This window comes from Colletotrichum fioriniae (assembly GCF_027942845.1).
Source record: "Colletotrichum fioriniae strain IMI 355084 chromosome Unknown scaffold_10, whole genome shotgun sequence".
In the NCBI taxonomy this organism is placed as follows: domain Eukaryota; kingdom Fungi; phylum Ascomycota; class Sordariomycetes; order Glomerellales; family Glomerellaceae; genus Colletotrichum; species Colletotrichum fioriniae.
This window is the reverse complement of record NW_027076846.1, coordinates 446,877-470,492: the sequence shown is the minus strand read 5'-3', so window position 1 is coordinate 470,492 and position 23,616 is coordinate 446,877. Positions and strand designations below refer to the sequence as shown.

Genomic DNA, 23,616 nt, shown 5'->3' with positions numbered 1-23,616 from the left:
GGTTCCAGCTGGGCACGGTTTATGCGCCTTAGTGCGCGGCAAGTTCCTTTGTTTTAAGCTTCTTCAGCTCGGGGAGGACGTGGCTAGTAGATCAGATTATAAAGACGATCGAAGGCTTGACAACCCCAATTTAAGTCTTGGCAAAGTCCGGAACAACGTCCTAGACTCCTAATCGAGCGCCATAGGGCTGAAGAAAACCCCTAATTGCGGACATTCGGACTCTCGTCCAACGAATATCCGCCAGTCCGGTACCACCAACCAACAGCGAACGTCAGCAACTAACGCAAGTATGAGTGATGATGAGATTTTTGCAACTTGGCAATATGGGGCTTTCAGATGTTTTGACGCTCGGGGATGGATACATATAATTGGTGCCTCGAAGTTGAGATGGCATGATATTTTCCAACTTCAGTTTCAGTCAACTCATCCCATTTCTAAGATTCCATCTTCCTCATATCTTTCATTTACACCAACTATCACTGCCTCAAACTTGACTACTTTTGGGTTATCTTTGTCGTCTGGTCTTAGTGACCGTCAAAGCGACAATGCGGTCTGATAGCGACACGGATAGTGGCACTCTGCCACCACCATCGACCAACGAGAAGAAGGTTCTTCCACCGAGCTCTGGGTCTTATTCAGCTGGCACGACCACCGAGAAAGAATGGACGAAGCATGAAGATGCCGCTGATCAGGAAACGCGAATGAACGATGAGGTTCTGCAACTTGCCCGCAGATACACCACGCAATCGAACGCCGCCCCCGGTTCTCTCTTCCCAGTTCCCGCCGAAGGCCCGTTGAACCCAAGCAGTCCAGACTTCAATGCAAGAAAGTGGGCAAAAGCATTCTACAACATCCGCACCGACACCTCGGAGGGAAACCCACCAAAGACAACGGGCATCGCCTTCAAGAACCTAAACGTTTTTGGCTATGGCACTTCCACGGACTACCAGAAGAGTGTCGGCAACGTCTTCCTTGAGGCGGCGAGCTTGGTGAAGAAGCTCACGGGTGCAAAGGAGCAACGCATCGATATCCTCCACGACCTCGAGGGCGTCGTCCACAGCGGCGAGATGCTTGCCGTCCTCGGACCTCCTGGTTCCGGTTGCTCAACCCTACTGAAGACGATCGCCGGTGACACGCATGGATTCTACATTAGTGACGACGCGACCATCAATTACCAGGGGATCCAGCCCAAGGACATGCGCACCGCCTTCAGGGGCGAAGCTATCTACACCGCCGAGGTTGACGAGCATTTCGCCCACTTGACGGTCGGAGACACCTTGTACTTTGCAGCTCGTGCTAGATGCCCCAAGAACATCCCGGATGGCATCACCAGACGCGAGTACGCCGAGCATCTTCGTGATGTGACGATGGCCATGTTTGGTATTTCGCATACGAAGAACACCCGTGTTGGCGATGACTTCGTTCGTGGAGTCTCTGGAGGAGAACGCAAGCGAGTCACCATCGCCGAGGCGGCTTTGAGTTACTCGCCGCTGCAGTGCTGGGACAACAGTACGAGAGGTCTCGACAGTGCCAACGCCCTCGAGTTCTGCAGAACTTTGAGAACCCAAGCTGATACTATGGGCTGCACATCTTGCGTTGCCATCTACCAGGCTTCCCAGGATGCCTACGATGTAAGTCATGGAGCCTGATCCTGCTCTACTAAGCTGCCCGACTAACAAATAAAAAGGTTTTTGACAAGGTCGTCGTTCTGTTTGAAGGCCGTCAAATCTACTTTGGCAAAACCACCGAAGCCCAAGCCTACTTCGAGGGCCTAGGTTTCATCTGCCCAGAGCAACAGACGACAGCCGACTTCCTCACCTCCATGACCAGCCACCAGGAGCGCGTCATCCGCCCCGGCTGGGAGGGCAAGACGCCGCGCACCCCCGACGACTTTGCCCGTGCCTGGAAGGCCAGCCAGCAGCGCGCCCGCCTCCTCGAGGACGTCGAAGACTACCTCCAGCGCCATCCCTTTGGCGGCGAGCACTACCAAAAGTTCCTCGCGTCCCGCCGCATCGACCAGTCCAAGTCCCAGCGCCAGAACTCGCCGTTTACGCTCTCGTACATGGAGCAGATGCGTCTCACGCTCTGGCGTAGCTGGGTGATGCTCAAGGGCGATCCCAGCATCACGCTGACGATGCTCATCACCAACATCTTTGAGGCCTTGATCATTAGCAGTCTGTTCTACAATCTGCCTTCCAACACGTCTAGCTTTTTCCGCCGCGGTATCCTTCTCTTCTTCACGGTCATCATCAACGCCTTTGGCAGCATCCTCGAAATCATGACGTTGTACGCCAAGCGCAAGATTGTCGAGAAACACGCCCGGTATGCCTTATACCACCCCAGCGCGGAAGCTCTCTCGGCCATGGTTGTCGACTTGCCCTACAAGATTGTTAATGCCGTCCTGATGAATACCATTTTATACTTTATGGGCAACCTTCGTCGCGAACCGGGCGCCTTCTTCTTTTTCCTGCTCGTCTCTTTCTCGATGACGTTGACCATGTCGATGATGTTCCGTCTCATCGGTTCCGTCACAAAGTCAGTAGCTCAGGCACTAGCGCCGGCATCCATCATTCTGCTTCTCATCGCTCTGTACACTGGTTTCGCTATCCCGCCCCAATACATGCAAGATTGGTTGGGCTGGGTCAGGTGGCTGAACCCGGTCTATTATGGTCTCGAGAGCGTCATGCTCAACGAGTTCATCGGCCGCGACTTCCGTTGCTCAACCTTCGTACCCATGGGTCCCGGCTACGACTCCGTCGCTGCCAATGAACGCGTCTGTTCTACGGCGGGATCCGTCCCAGGCCAGGATATGGTCAGCGGTACGGCCTATCTCAGCACTTCGTACGGCTTTGAGAACTCCCACCGGTGGAGAAACTTTGGTGTCATGATTGCCTACATGATCCTCTTCATGGGTCTGCATCTCTTCGCTACCGAATACATCGCTTCCGAGCGCTCCAAGGGCGAGGTCTTGGTCTTCAGCCGTAAGGCCATGAGCAAGCGCCGCAAGCAAGGCGCCGTCGATGTTGAGACAGGTGCCTCTGCCGCCAGTGCGCAGCAGAGAAGCGAGGATGACTCCGAGGGCGTTGCGGGCATGGAGAAGCAGACCTCAGTCTTCCACTGGAAGGACGTTTGCTATGATATCAAGATTAAGGGCGAACCTCGACGGATTCTGGACCACGTTGACGGCTGGGTTAAGCCTGGAACTCTGACTGCACTCATGGTAAGTCCTTTGCAATAGTTTCAACTCCCAACAAGACAGCGGCTAACATCACCAACAGGGCGTTTCTGGAGCCGGCAAGACGACCTTGCTCGACGTTCTCGCCACCCGCGTAACAATGGGCGTCATCTCCGGCGACATGCTCGTCAACGGCCAACCCCGCGACGACTCTTTCCAGCGGAAAACGGGCTACGTGACACAGCAAGATCTCCACCTACACACCTCCACCGTCCGCGAAGCTCTCAACTTCAGCGCCCTCCTTCGCCAGCCAGACAACTACTCCCGCAAGGAAAAGCTCGAGTACGTCGACACTGTCATTAGCCTCCTTGGTATGGAAGAATACTCCGATGCCGTTATTGGTGTGCCCGGCGAAGGCCTCAACGTCGAGCAGAGGAAGCGTCTTACCATTGGCGTTGAGCTCGCCGCCCGCCCGCAGCTCTTGTTGTTCCTCGACGAGCCTACTTCCGGACTCGACAGCCAGACCTCGTGGTCGATTTGCAACCTCATGGAGAAGCTCACCAAGAGCGGCCAGGCTATCTTGTGTACCATCCACCAGCCCTCTGCAATGCTCTTCCAGCGCTTCGACAGACTACTTCTTCTCGCTCGCGGCGGCCGCACGGTTTACTTTGGAGAGATTGGCAAAAATTCGCAGACGTTGGTGGACTACTTTGTCCGAAATGGTGGACCGGAGTGTCCGCCTGGCGCGAATCCCGCAGAGTATATGCTTGAGGTTATCGGTGCTGCGCCTGGCGCTCACACCGACATCGACTGGCCCGCTGTCTGGCGCCAGACACCCGAGTACCAGTCCGTTCAGGCTGAATTGACCCGGTTGTGCTCTGAAGGTTCCTCGCGACCTGCCCTGACCAATAGTCAAGATCAATCCACTTACAAGGAGTTTGCTGCCGGTTTTGGTACGCAGTTCATTGAGGTCACGAAGCGTGTTTTCCAGCAATACTGGAGAAGCCCTGCCTACATCTACTCAAAGGGCGTTTTGTCTTTTGGTGCTGTGAGTAACTCTCTAAGGTCCTTACACTCGACTCTCCGACTGACTCATGTTCTTAGGCTCTGTTCATCGGTCTCTCGTTCCTGAACGCTGAGAATACGCAGCGTGGCTTGCAAAACCAAATGTTTGGCGTCTTCATCTTCCTCACAGTCTTCAGCCAGGTCGTCGAGCAAATCCTGCCCATCTTTGTGTCGCAGCGCACCATGTACGAGGCGCGTGAGAGGCCCTCAAAGGCGTACTCATGGAAGGCCTTCATGTTTGCCAACATCCTGGTGGAAATGGCCTGGAACTCGGTAAGCTCTCCCTTGACCTTAGTTGCAAACCAGCAGTTCACTAAACCTTCTCACAGCTCGCCTCCGTCTTCTGCTTTGTGTGCTGGTACTTCCCCATCGGCCTCTACCGCAACGCCTACGCCACCGACGCCGTCGACTCCCGCGGCATCACCATGTTCCTCCAAGTCTGGGTCTTCTTCATCTTCACTGGATCCTTCGCCCACATGATGATTGCAGGCCTGCCCAACGCTGAAGTCGCCGGTGGCATCGTCAACCTCTTTGCCATTATGATGTTTGCTTTCTGCGGGTGAGTCCATTCTTCTACTCACGTCCTTTTCCATAAGACCGATGGCTAATCACCTCATTTCACCAGAATTCTCGCCGGACCAAATGACCTCCCAGGCTTCTGGATCTTCATGTACCGCGTCAACCCCTTCACCTATGTGGTGGAAGGCTTCCTGGGTACCTCACTCGCCAACGCCGCGGTGCACTGCGCCTCCAACGAGTTCGTCTCCTTTGCGGCGCCGAGCGGACAGACGTGCGGGCAGTACATGGCCGACTACATCTCCGCTGCCGGCGGCTACCTCTCGAACCCGGATGCTAGCAACTCGACCGAGTGCCAGTACTGCGCCATGTCGGATACCAACACGTTTTTGAAGGGGATCAATGTCGACTTTGATCACCGGTGGAGAAACTTTGGCTTGATGTGGGCGTACTGCATCTTCAACATTGTTGTTGCTGCGCTTGTGTACTGGCTGGTGCGCATGCCTAAGAACAAGAAGGTCAAGAAGGAGTAGATGTGATGTGACAAGATTCCTTTTGTGATAGAAGTATGGACGGAATGAACGAATACATTCTAGGGTTTAGATTGAGAGAATGGGATGAAGATGGTTAGACGCAGGGTTGGCGCTAAAGGGTTTTTGTGCTATGCTTCGCAGCACATTTCAGATTGCTCCCTAAGGATTTAATCGCAATATTTAATAGACATAGAATCTGCTTCACGCACCATGATTCCTGGCATGAGAACATGACTGAGGGAATGTGGTCAATGGCAAACAAGAGACTATTCTTTGAGTCAGGCGCAACCACCTGCACGCCAAGCGGAAGCCCACGCTGATGGAGTCGTCCGATGCAATCCTCCGGCCTAGTGTGCGTCTCGGGGACCGAAGTCCGGAAACGCAGGCGCGGAGGGCCGGACATGGGCACGGGAAGGTCGCACAAAATCCTTCGTGTGCCCGAGTCAAGATGGACGATGACGTACTAAAATTCCTTCATGCCAATAGATAGACAGTCAACGTGCGCTGTATTCCTGCATGCGGGCATTTAAAAACTTCGAAGTCGCGCCATAGGCTGTCGTAGCGTAGGACACCGGTGGACTAAGCGGCCGCCTTGAACGTCAGCGTCATTATCAGCCAAAGTCTTGGGACAGCCTAGAAGCATGTCAAGAAGAATAACAACGGGGTTATCAGTCGGATCTGTTTGTTTGTCTCCTCGAAAGCGATTCCGAAGTCTGGGGTAAGAGAAAAGACGAAGGAAATGTCTCTGGAATTTGGATGTGTCTTGGGGTGTTTTGATCGGGAATTTGCGCACAGTCTCACCACCAACAGGGCCCGTTGACGGCCTGTTTCAGGTTTCGTTCCTTCTGGAATGCGTCGCTCAGTGAGCTGATGGAGCGTGGTGAGATGGAATGATTGAAGAAGCAAATGTTCTTCAAGTGTTTTGCTTTCTTTTCTCTTCTATGTCTGGCTAGCTACGATGAGTTCTTGATAGCCATGCGTTTACAATGCAGTAACATACAAATCGATGTTTCAGCTACCCGCAGTTCTTTTCCTCAACACAGCACCCAAATGTTTCTTAGCATCACTGCAGGGAGAGACAAGCCCACAACCCGATTCTTGTTGGGGCATGGCTCGGGGCGCCTTGGTCTCTAATAGCGCCGTTTGTCATGTCCCTGGATGCCTGTGTCTGCTTAGATAATATGGTCAGCAAAGTTGTTCTCCCCTTACATTGTACCTGGAGGCCAAGGGGTTCTAGTGTAGATGCTTTTGGGCACACAGGGATAACAGAGAGCTCGTCCGGCGCCGTATGCCTGAAGGTCCCATGGATCCCTGCTGTTGTTTATGCTGTGTTTGTCGCTCCGCAGCTATGTTCTCCCCCCGCCACCCATCTTTGGTCCCAACTTTGTCCCATGCTAACCACCATGTCTCGCCCAATCCAGGCTCTGATCGGTGCCATAAGACCGTCTTATTGATACTTTTGTCAAGCTCTCTTCCTGGTCGGGACTCGGCTATTGCTTGGTAAAGTGGTGACCTTGCTTCATCCCGCCCTCCGCTCGACGATCGGATACGACGCCGGCCTGGATGTCTGGACCTCTCCACACTTCAGCATCCCTTTCGGACCCTTTTTCTGAAATTCAGACTGCCGGTCTTACCGCCGGGTCCTGTTGGTGATTGGGCGTCAGATGGCTTCGTCCTGAAGCACGCACACTGGCACGTCCTGGATCTGCAGGACAAGTGCCTCGCCCTGAGTGGTCGCATGGCCACACGCACGCGGTCCAGCCCCCCCCTCCCCCTTCATCATGTTAGGTTCCTCCAACTTGCTCTGTGACTTTTGTGAGTGTCCCATGGTTCGTGACCGCTGGCAACCTCCGAAGCCTAAGCACCGTGGCACCTAAGGTAGTGTGCATGTAGACGAAGGCGAAAAAAAGGACCAAAAGGGAGATCGATCACCTTACCTCAACTTTGTTTGGGTTCTGGGCTGCAGCGAGTAAGCGTGGCTTTACTCCAAGCTCAAGCTGCCGCCGCCTCGCCGTTTCTTTCTCACCACACCTTTCTTTTCGCCTCGTTTCGATCTTGCAAACCCTCTCATCCAGAATCAGGAACCAGCGCAAGCTCAATCGGTAACCCGTTCCCAAGGTAGCTCAGGTGCGGTGGCCACAAGGAGGAAGGGGTCTTCTGCGTGGCTTACTCCGAACCACACTCATTCTCACTTTCTCACTCACCTCAACTCTTTTCTCTCACTTTAATCTTTCTCCAACCGCAACGGGGCTCGGGAATTGGCCAGACTTGGCTTCTCGGGAGGGAGGATAGCCACTGGTCTGGCTCGCTCAGCACAGCTCACGGCATACATTCACGGCGCTCATCAAAATTTGACTCACTCTCATCTCACTTCGCGCGCCTGTCACCTCAACGGCCACATTCCTCACTTCTCCTACTGGCCTGCTTCACCTTTGCGACACCTACTCAACTTCAAGCCCATAGACTCGCTGTCCCGACGACATCCACGACGCCCCCGACAACGACAACCGAGAGCGATACACGATCAGGTCCTTTCGAGGGGGCGACATCCCCCCAATAGCGAAACCCCCCGACGCGGTGAGCCAGCCCGAAACCCCCAAGAAAACCATCCGCCATGCGCCCGAACAAGGCCCCGCGATGGGGGGCGGTGAGCCGCACCTCCGACAAAGCCTCCATCCTCACCCTCCTCGGCATCTCAGAACTCCTCAAGCTCCGCGGAAAATGGAGCATGGCCCTACGGCTTGGCACTTTCGCCCTCCGCCAGTCCCAAGGCTTGGGGACCCTGACCGAGGGGCTCGCCCTGCTGAGCGTCGGCCACGCCTACCGCAACCAAACCCCCGAAGACTGGATCTCGGCCCAGCACCACCTCCGCATGGCGAAACTCCTCCTCGAGGGTCTTCCAACGAGCGAGGACCAAACTTTCTACCTCATGCGCGCCGTCCTGCTCCTCGGCGACACCCTCGTGCGCCGCGAGGATCTGGGCGACATCGCCGAGGCCGAAGAGCTGGCTCATCTCGCCGAGCGCCTGCTGCGCCAGAGCCGTGAAGGGCGATCGTCGGATTCGGGCAGCAGCAGCAGCAGCAGGGGTAGATCGTTCCGCTGGACGCTTTTTACAGGTTCATGGCGCGACTTTTGTCTACACTCTATGGTCGAATTGGGCGAGATATACTACTACACGAGTCGCTGGGCCGAAGGGGAGAAGCTGCTGCGCGAGCTGGTGCCCACACTGGTGCGGCGGAGGGCCAAACGCCACGTCACAACGATCGAAGCGCAGCGCGACCTGGCGAGCATGCTCGTCAACCAGGACAAGTACGAAGAGGCCGAGATCGCGTACCGCATCGCGCGGGACTGGAACGAGGAGGTACCCGTCTTCGGGCACGAGGAGAAGGCCGCCATCGACTACAACATCGCAATGTGCCTCTCGGAACGCGGGCGGGACGAGGAGGCCCGCGTGGAGATTGGCAACATGGACCTGGCCGCCGACCTGCTACACTATGCCAACGGCGAGTGGACGCTGAAGCTGGCGCGGCTCACGAGCCTGCGGCTGAAAAAGTACGACGAGGTCATTGGGCTTTGCCGGCGCTTTCAGCGCGTGCTGGACGAGCACAGAGCCCGGTTCGGGGTCTGCAGCACCGTGACGCTGCGCAACATGGAGGACCATGTCACGGCGCTCAAGGCCCTGCGGAGGTGGGACGAGGCGATTGTCATTTTGCGCGACATGTGCCGGCGCGAGGCGAGCGACGTGGCGCGCGTGGTCGAGCAGACGTTGGAGACGCGGCTGAACCTCGCGCACACGCTGCGATGCGCGGGGCTCCACGAGGAGGCGGCCTACGAGTACCGCAAGTGTCTCGAGATCGAGCGGGCGGCGTCCAACGACTTCCCAGGACGAGGCGCAGATTCGGAATATACTAAAGTACCTCGCGTACCTGTACGAGCTGGCGGGCGACAAGACAAACGCGCTGATTGCGTATTCGCAGCTGCAGAGGGAGTACTGGGGCCGGCCGAGCCATCATAGGAATTTTATCAAATACGAGTGGTGCCGGGGTAAGATGTTTATGCTGCAGGGTCGGTGGGAGCACGCGTTGAAGCTGCTGCTCGGGGCGCTTGCTGTCAAGAGGGGGATCGAGACGGCTGTGTCGATCATCACTGGGTTGCCGATCGAGGCGGTGCATGCTTTGCAACCTGGGAGGAGGGTGCCCGAACCGACGCAACAGGACATACTAGAAGTCGACGACGAGACCGACGAGGAGGAGCAAGATCTCAAGGGGGTTGGAAAAGGTCGATACTCGAGGTCAGGTCCAGGTTCAAGAGCTGGATGGTTCGGACGATACCTCTGACGACGAAGCGGAGCAGCAATCGTGGGATGAGGTCGACTGGTGGGAAGAGGTCATCAAGGACGCTGTGGACGCTGTACGCCGCGAGGAGCCTTTCCAGGCCTGTACGCCGCTCGACGAGGCTGACTCTGAGGTGGACGATGATGAGGTTGAGGAGACAGTGGACGCCGTGCTTACCCTGAAGAGCGGGTATCCTGCCGTTCCTGCGGGCGACGAGTGGTTGCAGCCGCAGTGGCCGCGGCTCCCGGATACGTATGAGGAGTTGGTGATTCAGCAGCGAAGTGTTGTTGAGGAGAGCAGACCATGGGTTCCGTGAGCTCATTCAGGTACGGTGATGAGAAGGGTCTTGAGGCGTCTGTTGCATAAAACGTTGTTTGATGATATCCGGAGTTGGGCATGATGCTTTGCATCAGACGGTTTGGAGGAGTGTCTTTGCTGGCACTTCATGTTGGTTGGATCCATGGAGAACGTACATACAGGTTGGACAGGACTGGATATAATGACTTTTACGCCCCCTTGACTATAAAATAATGACATTGCATATTACATTCCGTAACCGTTCTAGGATACGCGTGATCACCGTCAAGATGGTAGAGATTTCAGATAGTGCCCGCCGTCCAAATTGATCCTCTTGTACCGTCCGGGTCTGGGGCCGGCCACGGAGATCCACCGCCGGTTTTAATCGCCGTAACGCCGGTGCTTACTCAGACGGAGGAGGACTCCGTGGCAGTCTCCGTGGAAGACCCCGCACTGCTCCGGATTAACGCAGGATTACATCAGTACAAGTACGGATACCTAGTGTCTGAGCCACGTAGAAAGGTATTTATCATACATAATCAGACTGTCACTGCTCCTTGAGGGCTTTCTTCCGAGAGTTGCGGTATTAATTCGTCAAGCAGACCGAAGAAAATGTAATGAGTTCTCAATTTCATCTTCACTAAAGCATGTAGAAGTGCCCAAACAGAACTTGCGATCATCTCAGCAGCCTACCATTTCATTAATACTCGATATTTACGCTTTGTTTTGATTGTAGACAAACTCCTCAAGCCGCCCATCAAACAACTCCCCAAGATGTCAATCCTCGTCCTCGGAGCAGGCGAACTCGGCACAGCCATCCTCAACGCTCTCACATCTCACCCCTCTCGTCCACCCACCTCCAAAATCTCCGTCCTCCTCCGGCCCACCACTGTCTCATCACCCGACCCATCCAAGACGAAATCCATCACACATATCAAATCTCTCGGCATCTCGATCGAACTTGGCGACGTCGTCCACGACTCCCTCCAATCCCTCGTCTCCATCTTTGCGAGATATGAAACCGTCATAAGCTGTACGGGCTTTGTCGGCCCAGCCGGAACACAGCGACGCATCTGCGAAGCCACTCTCCTGGCCCAGGTCCGGCGGTACTTTCCCTGGCAATTTGGCGTCGATTATGATGCTATTGGGCGGGGAAGCACGCAAGCACTATTCGACGAGCAGCTTGATGTCAGGGACATGTTGAGAGCTCAGAGTGAGACAGAATGGGTTATCGTTAGTACTGGTCTCTTTATGAGTTTCTTGTTTGTAAGGGATTTTGGCGTTGTGGATTTCGAGGAAAAGAAGTTGAGGGCTCTTGGGGGTTGGGATGTTGAGATTACCCTCACACAGCCGGATGACATTGCGAGGATGACCGCTGAGGTGGTCTTTGAGCCCCGTGGGATTCCTGGTGAAGGTCGGAATGTCGTGTATGTTGCTGGCGATACTGTCTCGTACGGGACTGTGGCGGGTTTAATGAAGGAGCGGTTTCCTGAAATTGAGTTTAGCAAGGAAGTGTGGGATATGGTGGCGATCAGGGAGAGTCTTGCGCGAGACCCGACAAACAACTGGAATAAGTACCGCGGAATTTTTGGTGCGGGCAAGGGGATCTCTTGGCCGTTGGAGAAGACGTTGAATCATGAGCGAGGTATCAAACTGGAAGATTTGCGAACCTTTCTTGGAAGGATGGAGACGCCAGCCTCACTCAAGTAGGTGATGTAGGCAAATAAGTCCGATAGATAGAAGGTGTTCTCGGAAATATCAAAAAGAACTTCGCTCAACCTAAGGTAGTCTATGAAAACCAATGAAAGAATCAAGTAGTTTACAACCTTTACTCCATAACATGAGCTATCCCCGTTCGATATCCCCAAGTTAATAATGACAAAAATTTTCTTACCAAGTTCAAAATCATTCATCATCTATCCAACCTTGCGAGAAGAATCCGTAACACATTCAGCCTTTTGTGACAAATTCATGCTCTAGCAGTAAAACATCATCGCCAAGAAAACATGCACAGCCAAGACCATCGACCACCCAGCAAAGGGTCCCTTGATACCAGCCGCATTACGGTTGCGATCATTGTCATCATCATCGTCGTCGTCATTGTCGTTGTCGTCATCTTCGCTCAGAGTCTGAGGCACATCGCTCCCGCAACGACATCCTTTGCGCGGACGCAGTGCAGAGTAGCCCGACTCTCCGCAGCATCGGCAGAGCCGCCCCAGGTCAACATTACGGGCCAAATCATACGGCTTGCGATAGCATACTCGCCACCTCGGCGACGGCCGTCGTTGTTGTTGTCGTTGTTGCCCCAGTTATAGGCTTGGGATCCGTAGGCGAAGATTTGGGATCCAGAGCCAATGTTGGGAGCTGTTCAAGCAAGTGTGTAAGCCGCTAATCTTTGACTACATCAACTAACCTGGTATGATAAGAACTTACAGTAACCAAAGCGTTCATCGTTGGCGTCCTCGAGGAAATCTTTGCATTCGCTGGGCAAATCTGCGACCCCGCAAGACCCGAACTGACCAGAGGATGTATCCAAAAGCTTCTGGCGGCACTCGGTGGAGAGGAAGGCACCACAGTCGCCGCTATCGTCTTGAGATCCGCTTCTAGCCACCCGATCTAGCCTCGGTATAAAGATGTTAACGCAAAGCTTCCAGCCTGAGTCGACGTTTTGTTGCCCATCAACCTGTTTGAGGTTGATAGAGGAACCTGTGAAGTAATTCCTATTTCCGTTCCTGTTCCTGTTCCTGTCGTCGTTATCGTCATCATCGTCATCTCTACTTCGGAGCCGATATGACAACTGCTGCAACTGTCGCTTATCGTTACGAGTGGTATGAACACGTGCAGCGACGTTGACGCTGAGGTCAAAGGGGGTCCCCGTCCAGGCGGAATCGTTGGCTGGCGGAAAGGCAGCGGATACGTCTGGGCCGTTGAAGCGGTAGGAGGTCGTCAGGTTGGGATGGTCCATTGCCGAGTTCCAATCTGCTGTGCTGATGCCGTGCGGTGCGCCTGTGCCCCTGATGACGGAGAAGTCTCTATCTGCAAGAGACGGGCCCGCCGCTGCCATGATGGCGAGTGCTGTTTGGAGGTAGTGCATGTTGTATGACAATAATGGGGCTTGATGAATTAAGTTGATTGTGGTGAGAGTGTCGTTGTGAAGGATTTTGTAATCAAGAGGAGAGAAAAAGTTCGTGGTTTAATATTGTTTCGAGTTTCCTGCGTTTCCCTGTATCCGAAGACATTTTGCTTCCCTCCGGTGACTTTGCCAAGACTTTACGTGTCTTCGGGGACAAATGACACAGCGAAAACCGCACTTCATACCTCAGAATCATCTTATAGCCAATCGGCGGACTCCCAAAACATTCTGGGCGCGTGGATGAGATGCAGGTCTACGACAGCGATCCTGATATTGTGGCGCTTTCCCAATCCTCCGAGAGCTAGCGGAGATCGCTCCCGAAAACGCGGCGACGGGCAACGATGTATGCCAAGACGCAGATGAGCAATTCTCAAGTCAAAATAAGATTGACAACAGAGGGGATAAACTTTTGATTAAGCTTAGGCTGGGATCGTTCCCACATTGGTGGTTCTGGTGGTCCATCATGATGGCGGGTTTGCCGACCTAACCGGCCGTTTTAGCCGGCTTGGTGTTGAGGACCTTGGCTTCGTTTGACTACATCTCATCGCGACATAGAGGCTTAAGCTGCCAAGAAAAGTACCAAAATTGGGAGAACAACACGAGATATTGATATTGCCACAATTGGTGAAGAGGAAAGAATGGACGTGTGATCTGCTTGCGCAAAAGCTCTTTCAGACGAGCTGCATAGTCACGAATGGCACAAATGCTCACTATCTCGGCACATGCTGTAAATGCAAATAGACCTCGTCTAAGCTGGTGCGTATCTCCCATGGTTCAATTAAATTCTAAGTTAAATGATCAAATACTCGTTTTCTTATTCAATTGCCGCGTCTGGCTCGTTCTGCTAGCTACACATCGAGCACGGAGTTGCCATAGGCAAGCTTGGTGGTGGAGCGAGCCCGCCATGATTCCAAACAGTCAATTACATGTGAGTACATTCACACGACGTCCGATGCTCATTTGATGACCATCGGTATGAGTTGAATTGAAGCTGCTCATTGAAGGGAACATAGAAACAATCTCCTTGCATTATGCGCTGGGGTCATATGCAGTACTAGGTTTGAAGTGCTTTCGCAAGTTGTTCGATCTTAGCTTTCTCCATGCACTCAAAGACTTAGAATCGCAGATTCTTGTTTTCTAGTGCTCCACATTTAAGCTGTCATGCAGTTGCTTGCAACGATTGTTGTACCAGAGCTGCGGCCTCGCAGGGGTTTCATGATACCAACAGCTGTTAAACGTGCTGCCCGCAATTAGTGGCGTCGCTCTTGCAACAACAGCAGCAAACAAGTTCCGAAACCTTGCCGGAGAAGAGCAGAATTTGTCCGGAACTGAGGCGCAGACATCCGTAGCGGCCTGACAGGCAGAGAAAACGATTCAAGGTGAATGAACACGGAGCAGCGGCGGGGTAAACCGGGCAGCCCGGAGGAAGGTTCGCGGTAATAACCAAGTCAGACCGAGACGGGGTCGGGGGATGACGTGGATATTGGGGGATGCGTAAGTCGCAAACTCGCAATTGACTCGGCTCACTCCTTCTCATTTCCCACGGTCGCCAAATGGCTTATCAGTAACGCAAGCGAAAGACATCCAGAGAGCCTGGACTGTTCATCCCATCAAAAATTTGAAGGTGTACGAATACCTCTCCCTGCCGAGAAATGAAAGTGCTGTCGGGGCGAATGCGAGACTATAGGGTATCTTGTTCTCAACTCGTTCGGATGCTGCAGCCTCCCACATCACTGGGGCAGCGACTTGGTGGCTGGTGCATGTATCCATAGCTGGTGATCATTCTCCGATTTTCTGTAAAGTTAAAACAAGTCCTTAATGACGGAAGATCTGTTTTCTAAAGATCGTCGCTCAACTAGAAACTAGCTGCGATGGTCGGGAATATCTCCAATTGGCCCCTTCTTAACAGTCAGTCGCGAAAGTTGATCGATCCACAAACGGCCATGCAACGCAGGCTGCCTTCGCGGCATTGACTCTGGTATTGACTTTCGCGCAGCTTTGAAGGCTGGCCGCATGTTCGACACTCTGAAAGACTCGAATTGAGTTTTCTCTTGTTTCGAGAGACGGCAACACGCACCAACCAGTCTTGGCCCCGAGGACCGGTTCTTAATGGCTCTCCTGGTTTGTTAAGTGACAGAGTTTCGGGAAGAATGAGCTTGAGTCAATTGCCCTCACAGAGATTTAGTAAGTGGCACTCAGGGCAAACCTAGTTACCCAGTCGCCAGCACTGTGGTACAGGCAAAGCGCAGGATTTTCTGCCCCTATTTCCTCATGATGTTTCGTTCCAACTGGCGAGCCTCGGCGCCAAGGTACGTCATGTTAGCAGAGATGCTCTTTGGGCCCAGCTTGCTGAATCTGGCGTCCTGCGAAAGGACATATGTACATGTTCGAGATGTTCTGATGATTAAACCTAGAACGCATCTGCAATAGATCAGACACTAAGGAAACCCGTACCTTGCAGCGGGTGACGCCTTCATAATCGGCGAGCTACAACGTCCGAGGAGCCGCTAAAAACCTGCCAAGCATCTAACATTTAGATCGATACCGAATTTTTCATACCGCTTCTATTCTTGTTCGTCGCGCGACATTCGGGCGGGTAGTGCGACATGGCCTATGGGGCATCAGGGGCGCGTGAGCTGCAGGGTGATCGCAATCTTCCTGGCGCAAACAAGTCGCCCACAACGGCCAAGATACAGTGCTGGCTTTCTAGATCTGAATCATTTAGTCTTTGGCACTCTCGGAGGTCCTCCGTCACTCCATAAGGCCTATCTATCATCGCATGAAGCCTGATGCACAGGATTGATGTCGCACCTCGCCCCGCGACTCCTGCCTGTCTTAGTCAGTATTAACAAGCGCGAAGGCTGCAATCCTAGGCTGTGGCGACATGATGATCCCGAGACGGCATTGAAAGCTCTCTGTCCAAGACATCTTTAACAAAGGCCAGACCACTCCGTGATCAGCGTTCCCTTGGATTATTCGACGTTCCACGAATCATCACATCAGATGAATTCGATTCTGCTGGGCATCCGAAAACGATATGGGGGCTGACGTTGCAATGCGGAGGCAGCCACCTCGACCCAAACTCTTTATTCTCGACAAGCGGGAAGCCACAGGCTTTGCTCAGTCTGCTGAACAGAAAACACGGCAGAAAACCACAGCCATGGGCAACAGACGCCAGAGGCAAACTGTGAGCACTGACTGACCAGGTTGGCGCGGCCCCCACCTGGCTCAAAGCGGCCGGGACACGTCCGGTCTCTTGTAAATGACCCTCTGCTCACCAAAGGGCTCGGACTCCGGAAGGGTGGGTGAGATACTCCGATAGCCCACCGGCAGGCAAAAACTTCACAGCTAAATCAGTACCAAGCGCCCAAGTTACCGACAGCTGGGTCAATCAGAGAGTGTGTGAGACGACTGCATCATACGAAGTACTTGTCTGTTTGGATGGGATTCTTTTCTTCTCTGCAAACCGCACGGTCCTAGGGCCGTTCCCCCCGAAGGCCAGCGAGTGGCTTCACCATCACATCACATATCCCCCATAATAGGGGCCAATATATGCGGCTGCATCACCGGTATTGACCTGCAGCGTGTCTTTGCAAGGCTATCCTTGGCATATATCCGATGACATATAGTTCCCTCCCGCACTGATTCTCGAGTTTTCATGATACGATTTACCAATGCCGCGGTTCAATACGGAGCCAGCCTAAGAACAAAGTTGTTATGCATCTCCAGCTCAACCGACGATCAGAGACAGATATCGGATGGGATTCTCAATAACTGAGACTCTATATCATCTGATCCGAAGAGGCCGACGTCGCGCCAGCTTGATGCAACGTGAACAAGCAAGAGCGTCGACAACGCCGAAAGAGAACACTTGGCGACCAACCTGCGAGGTGATAGCATGCCCACATCAGACATCAGCGGGCGAGCGAAAAGCAGGGGAAGCGTCCATGTTGCTCTACCCGTTCGGATATCGTCATCGCCATCAATATCCCGTAGATTGACCGTCCATTCTGTCCCGCCAAGGCCCTTGCCCATCTCCTTTCTCGCTCTTTCGCCCGCGCGACCGCGCCAGCTCTACGTCCTGACACGGGAAGAGCAATATGGGAATATGGGCATCTTGAAGTTTTTTCGTCTGAGAAAGTCTTGGCATTGCTTTGGAAAACTGGAGATGGTGGAGTTGTCAAGATAGACAACTTCGCGGTGGTTGGCTTGGCTGACTTGTCAACCCCTTGGAGAAGTTGGCGCTGGACACGACTGTTTCGAAACGTCCTGCAAGGGGCAAGTTCGACATTGAGAAGTTGGGTTGGGGCCCCCCCAGATGTCTAACAGGGGAAGTGGGCAGCAAGAAATCCCGAGTGTGGATGTGTGTGTGGTTGCTTGAGAGGCGTGATGGTGCGTGCATGTGTGAAGCTGAGTGGTGACTTTGGGTGAGAACGTGAGAGGGAATGCGAGGAGCCTCTCATGTTGGTGTGGGCGCGTGGCTTAGCAGCTGCTGCCAGGGGCTCTTCGAGTCCACCCATCTGGACGATCACTTTATTCCAGACCTGGGATTCGTCTGTGTTCAAGCTTCCGGGCCAAGAAAGATCGAATTAAAGGGCGGGCCTGGCTAGTCAGGAACCCGGGGTCCCCAGTCGAGCCATTCGATACCACAAGAGACTGTCACTCGAGGTTCTGCTGCCTTCTTTGGGCAACGACCTGCGCGCGGACAATCAAGTTGGGATGAGTCCATGTCCAAACTCGGGCGTTGGCTCCGTTCCCACGATGGAGACGGGCTCCCGATGGTAACTCCATGAACATGGAATGTCACCCAAACTTGACAAGCCTACACATGCACATCACACGCACGACGTTGGCGCCGTTGGCAGCACAGGATTCTGCTCTACGTGAGCCCACTTTACGAAACCTGGTGGATTCTGTGGCTCTAGTGCGATCTTCACTACCTGCATCGACGCTTTCATTTCCTCCGCGTCGCCTGTTGATTGATGCTGTATTCACTGCGGAGGAGATGGAGCACCTAGTCTTGGCATTTGTTGAAGCAGGATTGGGCCTCGTCGAATACACTACCGAAGTAGTCTGGACGAGCCTCTGGGCCCACGAGGGTGTTCGGTAGTAGTGTAACTCCAAGGTAGACTTAGATATGGGCCTGGGCAGAAAGAATTCGTTCCACCCCAGACATCTCACTCGATATAAGTAACCTCGAGATGTCCGGCCAAGAGCTGGTTCTGTTCTCATTACTTTCACCTCATCAACCTTTCTGACTTCTTTGTTCACTACACTCTTTCAAGCAGGCTTGAACTATTTCTTCATTCTCTCAAGTAGACAAGCCTTTATTCTCTCTCTATCTTCAACCTCGCCTTTTCTGACACCAAACCCTACAACAATCCACACAACCACATTCACAATGAAGTACTCTTTCGCCATTGCCCTCAGCACCCTCGTGCTCGGCATCACCGCCGCCCCCGCTGCCAACGGCGCCGCTCAGGGCAACGCCATCGCCCACGCTGAGCGCGGCTACTTCGACTTCCTCCACCACGCCGCCCGCGCCGAGAAGCCTACCAAGACCAAGTCCTCCAAGGCAGCCAAGAAGACCAAGCACTCCACTAAGACCCGTCACCCCGGCTCCATCATCACCTCCGCCCCCGGCGCGCCCGGTAACGGCACCAACAGCCAGTTCGAGATCCGCGCCAGCAACGGCACCGCCGCCGCCGGCCTCCCCGCCTCCTCCGGCACTTCAGTCCTCAAGGCTGCCCAGACCGTCGCCGCCGGCGCCTCCTTCGATGGTGGCATGAAGGCTTTCGACCGCGGTGTCTCCTGCACTGGTCAGGCCGAGGGCGGTGACTCTGACGCCGTCTTCATCCTCGAGAAGGGCGCCAAGCTCTCCAACGTCATTATCGGACCCAACCAGATTGAGGGCGTCCACTGCAACGGTGGCTGCACTCTCGACAACGTCTGGTGGTCCGCCGTCTGCGAGGACGCCTTCACCATCAAGACCCAGGATGCCGGAGAGACCACCACCATCACCTCTGGTGGCGCCTTCGGGGCCGAGGACAAGGTTCTCCAGCACAACGGCGCCGGTACTCTCTCCGTCAGCGGATTCACCGTCGAAACCTTCGGCAAGCTGTACCGCAGCTGCGGCAACTGCAAGTCCATGTACGAGCGCCACGTCATCCTCGACAACATCAACGCCTCCTCTGGAAAGCTCCTTGCTGGTAAGTCTATCACACTTGAATCTGCTCCCCTTATTTACAGCAGTGCTAACATGTCTCGCTCACAGGCATCAACTCCAACTACGGTGACACTGCCACCTTCACCAACATCGTCGCCAAGAGCGTCAAGGAGGTCTGCACTGAGTTCAAGGGCACCACCCCCGGCAACGAGCCCACTGAGATCTCCAGCGGTCCCTCTACTTACTGCAAGTACGCCACCTCTGACATTCAGAGCTCTTGAGCGCGAACAAAAAATATCGCGAGATCTGATCGGGCACCTTTTGTCCCGAGTTGAGAGATCATACGTGCCCTATATTCAGTGAAAAGGGCACTCTAAACATAGGCTTGTTTACTTGTAGATATTCTTCATTCTTGTACATTCCAAAAAAGCGTGTGTATCTAGAATTCAAAGCCCTGTGGGCAATTGTCATCATCTACTGTCTCAGATTAATGATCGCCGTGAATGCCTGAATCAGGTTGCCCATCACATGTAATATTGTGAGATGCGTTCCTGGGTCTGTATTGTGGTTGCTTGAGCTTGCACTTGTGTCGTTGCAGCACCAGGTGAAACCCAGAAGGATGATGTAGTTCATGAAGCCTAATAATGCCACACACCATCCAAATCTCGCGCTACTATGAGACTTATAATCTATCGTAATGGCTAGAAGTGGCATCATAAAGATCGCAAGCCACGGCGGCAGTCACAAGCTGGCCTTTTCAATGAGTTAGTACTGATGTTGTATACTTATCTTAGAATAGTATCCGTTCCATCGCAGATAGAAATGTGAAAAGTCCCATACCTTTGAGAGCCTTAACGAAACCGAATGCGTTCGAAAATCTGTTCAGTGCGTTGATCGCGACCTTCAACTGTGCCATGCACTGGTGTTGCACGCCAAATCCTGCCGGAGCCGCAGGACCCGCTGCGTTCGCCGAGGCCTGAAAATGCGATATCATCATCAAGGTAAAGCCAGCCAGATTAGCCGAGCATGCCGCTGGTGTTGCTGGACAATGTCAATAGGTCATCCACAAGAGATGAACCTGGCATGAAGGTGTATTCACTTACTGTAACTTCCCACGCCTGCGAGGGTCTCCAGTCCCTCAGCAATAGCTGTAGCAGATTCAAGACAAACCTTGTGCGAATGAGTGCTTGAAAAAGGGAATACCAGGGCAGCCTTTTCAGAGATATCACTGTTGCCAGGTATACCTTGTGCCAGACGAATTGAAGAATCCGAAGGGGGCACTGATTCAAATTTTCTCAGTATCTGTGGGTGGTCCATAAAAGCACGATATCTATGTAGCTTGATACGTGCACTGCGACTATTGATCAGTCATATGAGAAATACCGAGTGTTCCTTGCTGCCATGCATACCTCATTAGTCTAGCTCGGGTTGTGAGGCGGAGGCAAATGGTAAGTTTTGACTCAGGATTGTCTATCATCGCTGATTCGTCCCGCTGCTGAACCTGGCGCAAGTTGAGTTGATCCAACTGATGTGTGATAACAGCGTCAAGAGTTCTAATATTCCGGTTGAAAGACGACGCGATCGTCTCGGAGTTGAACCCTTTAAGCAAGGCTGCAAGCATCAAAGTGGCTGCAACGAGGGCTTCTTCGGCTCGGATGTATTGAATCCAAACCTATCATACGATGAGGCGGTCAGAAAACGACACAAATTTGACGATGATACTTGAAGGTTACCTCTGGCCCGTCCCTGTTTGAGGGATATGGTGTGTTTAAGCTGCTGCTATCGATAGGCTCGTCGAATGGCTAGCAAAACTGGCAGTTAGCCTTGACAAGTTGACTCAGAGGCATTGAGTAGCATCATCACTTTACCGTACAGCTCACAATCGAAGCGTTGCATCGACAAAGGTACTAGATATTTGCGAGCTCAATTTCAGCTCTGCATGACAATCGAATTTGTTTACCCTCTCAAGACTTACACTCATCCACCATGCTCTACGAATGGACTCAGCGAATTGAGCGGGGGCCGGCGCGTTGTGGCTTTCCAACATTCGCGTCGAAAGATTGAGCCCTGTGTTGGCAAGGGCTGCCATCTTTTGGAAATTTCCACAATGAAGGTACTGGTAGAGACTCAACGCGCAACATGCCAAGGGTGCCTCGGCTTCTATGGGGACATTTGGGTGAAATCTCGAAGCCTGTAACGATTGCACTGGGACAACACCCGATGCAACACTTTCAACAGTCTCAGTCGCATGTTGAGCGAGTGAAGATGAAGCGCTATCTCGGGCTCCGAGACGTACGTCCATTTCGATGGATTCATGTCCTCCATCTTCTTGATGTATATGAACCAAAAGAGCCCGAAGCGCCAGGATGAGAGGGGATGAAGATAATGGCAAGGATGGTAGTTGCTCGAATTCAACAGGTGGTGGAAGCAGAGGAAACACAGGATGTAAGAGGCGGTAATAAGCTTCAAGTCTAGTCTCATAATGAGTTGCCTGCCCTAGATGATTTGCAAAAAAACGTATGAGAGACCAGGGCAAAGAGGCACTTACGCGGCTGTAGTTGACTGGTACTCGCTCGTGTGCAAATAGTGAGATGGTATGGGCGGAACCGATGGAGTGTGGCAGAGGCCAACACGTGGAAACGAGGGGATACTAAAGACATCGACGAAGAAACTGTCTAGATCTGCATCTGAGTCGTCTTGAAAGATGTTGTCGAACTCGAAAGCTGCGAAATCCCCATTGAACAGTGGAGGAAGAAGCCCGGGGAATGTCTCTTGGCCAATGGTAGATGCAGAGCCATTACCTAGACTCGTTTCTTGGGCACGGGGTGTTGTGCTCGTCAAAACCTGCCCAGAGAGCTCTGAAGTCGAGATTACTGCTTTGCCTCTCGACTTCAAGCCTCGTCGGCTAGCAGTGAACGTGCATGCGTCTCCCCTCTTGATGCACTACTCGCTATCAGTAGACGTTCGCTGTGTTGGCATGTTCGTTTTGGGCATAGAACTGCTTACTCGGCTACACGGGTTCTCACCACTACATCGTACACGAGACCCTCTGCTATTGACGAATGGGTTAGAGGAAGGCAATTGTTTAGATACGATATGGTACTTTATTGCTAACCAAGACGTGCAGGCCGACTTAACAGGAGGCATTGGCATCGTAAAGGATCTTCTATCGAAGCCTTGTATTGCCATCGAAACGATTACTCAAGGCGACGGCCCAAAGTCGCGATCTATATGCCTTGCGAAATGCTGTGACATTGTTGCCCGCGTGCAGACAAGACGATGGTGCTTTCAGCTTCAAACCCACCAGTCTCCAAAGCCCGAGGTGGCAAAGCCCGAGGCGTTGGAGAAATTCCGTTTTCACTTGCTACTTGATGTCACTCCGCTGGTGAATGACTCAGGTACGACCCAGGCTAGAAGCCAATCCACTCTTCGTACAGTCTTAATTATCTCTGATTTTGGAGAAGACACCGACATCCCCGAGAACCCAATCCCATGCCCGTAGCCCAATGACGGAAGCAGTTCCAGGACAGTACGTTTGCTCTTTCTGCAACAGAAGTTTCCGAAAGCACGAGCATCTGCAGAGGCATAGGCGCATACGTAAGTTTATCCGCTATTTGCTCCATTATCGGGTCAATGTGATATGCCTGGCTGCTTAGGCTCGGCCATGGAGGGAGTACGGTGCTAATAGCAAGAGAGGTTTCAAGACACAAATGAAAAGCCGTATAATTGCGAGTGTGGCCTTTCATTTTACAGACAAGATTTACTTCGGCGGCACAGGCGGATATCTCCATATCACCAGGGGCAAAATGCCACTTCTGATGCAAACATCAACACCCCTGGCTCGCGTGACTGCGTGCGTCCTACTCGAAGAGATTGCAATTCGCAGGATCGGGCTTCTTTGTTCAGCATAGCGGAAGAGCGAAATTTTAGCTCATTTTCGCCTGCGGCTTTGGAACAGAGACGGGTGAGCCCTACAGCAAATCAGTTCGCTCAAGAGCCTATCTCGACGCCCGAAGCAACCTTACCCCTGCCTCCTGAATACGCGGATCTAGGTAATTAGACAAGTGCAAAGCCATATGTTTATCCTCGAAGCTGAGTCCCTTCTGTCCAGGGCCCTCATATTTAGAATCGCAACCGGAGAAGCATGTCCTGGCCGACTTTGAAAATTTCTTCCGCACCAGTGGACTGCAGCAGATAGCAGACGATTTAGGCCGCACGCAAAGACACAGCCTCAACGAGACGAGGGACTCACTCTCAGAGGAAAGGCTAAACAATGCATCAGATCACTGCGTGCCTCTGTCAGCTCAAGATACTGCCAGGCGGGACAGGCAAGCCCATATGACTGGTAAGTCGCCTGTTTGGTGTGCTCTTGCAATGCATGTACGGTCTACTTTAAC

General features: G+C 53.1%; 5 protein-coding genes across 5 annotated transcripts; 4 read left to right on the top strand and 1 right to left on the bottom strand.

Moving 5' to 3' along the window:
- Positions 1 to 545: 545 nt before the first annotated feature.
- CDR1_5 (Multidrug resistance protein) lies at positions 546 to 5,289 on the top strand (the record flags this gene model as incomplete). The annotated part of the gene is made up of 6 exons (XM_053193767.2): positions 546 to 1,631; positions 1,688 to 3,220; positions 3,279 to 4,223; positions 4,280 to 4,513; positions 4,570 to 4,799; positions 4,866 to 5,289. 6 exons carry the CDS (start codon positions 546 to 548, stop codon positions 5,287 to 5,289), a joined length of 4,452 nt encoding a protein of 1,483 aa, XP_053048712.1.
- A 2,614-nt stretch (positions 5,290 to 7,903) lies between these two features.
- N0V96_008178 (uncharacterized protein) lies at positions 7,904 to 9,939 on the top strand (the record flags this gene model as incomplete). Its single annotated transcript, XM_065758247.1, has 2 exons — positions 7,904 to 9,202; positions 9,514 to 9,939. 2 exons carry the CDS (start codon positions 7,904 to 7,906, stop codon positions 9,937 to 9,939), a joined length of 1,725 nt encoding a protein of 574 aa, XP_065613002.1.
- A 755-nt stretch (positions 9,940 to 10,694) lies between these two features.
- N0V96_008177 (uncharacterized protein) lies at positions 10,695 to 11,630 on the top strand (the record flags this gene model as incomplete). Its single annotated transcript, XM_065758246.1, has 1 exon — positions 10,695 to 11,630. One exon carries the CDS (start codon positions 10,695 to 10,697, stop codon positions 11,628 to 11,630), a length of 936 nt encoding a protein of 311 aa, XP_065613001.1.
- A 412-nt stretch (positions 11,631 to 12,042) lies between these two features.
- Positions 12,043 to 12,984, bottom strand: N0V96_008176 (uncharacterized protein; the record flags this gene model as incomplete). The annotated part of the gene is made up of 2 exons (XM_053193769.2): positions 12,043 to 12,284; positions 12,354 to 12,984. The coding sequence occupies 2 exons, from the start codon at positions 12,982 to 12,984 to the stop codon at positions 12,043 to 12,045; spliced, it is 873 nt and encodes a 290-aa protein (XP_053048714.2).
- Positions 12,985 to 18,454: 5,470 nt separating this feature from the next.
- Positions 18,455 to 19,500, top strand: N0V96_008175 (uncharacterized protein; the record flags this gene model as incomplete). The annotated part of the gene is made up of 2 exons (XM_053193770.1): positions 18,455 to 19,262; positions 19,328 to 19,500. The coding sequence occupies 2 exons, from the start codon at positions 18,455 to 18,457 to the stop codon at positions 19,498 to 19,500; spliced, it is 981 nt and encodes a 326-aa protein (XP_053048715.1).
- Between the last annotated feature and the right edge of the window lie 4,116 nt (positions 19,501 to 23,616).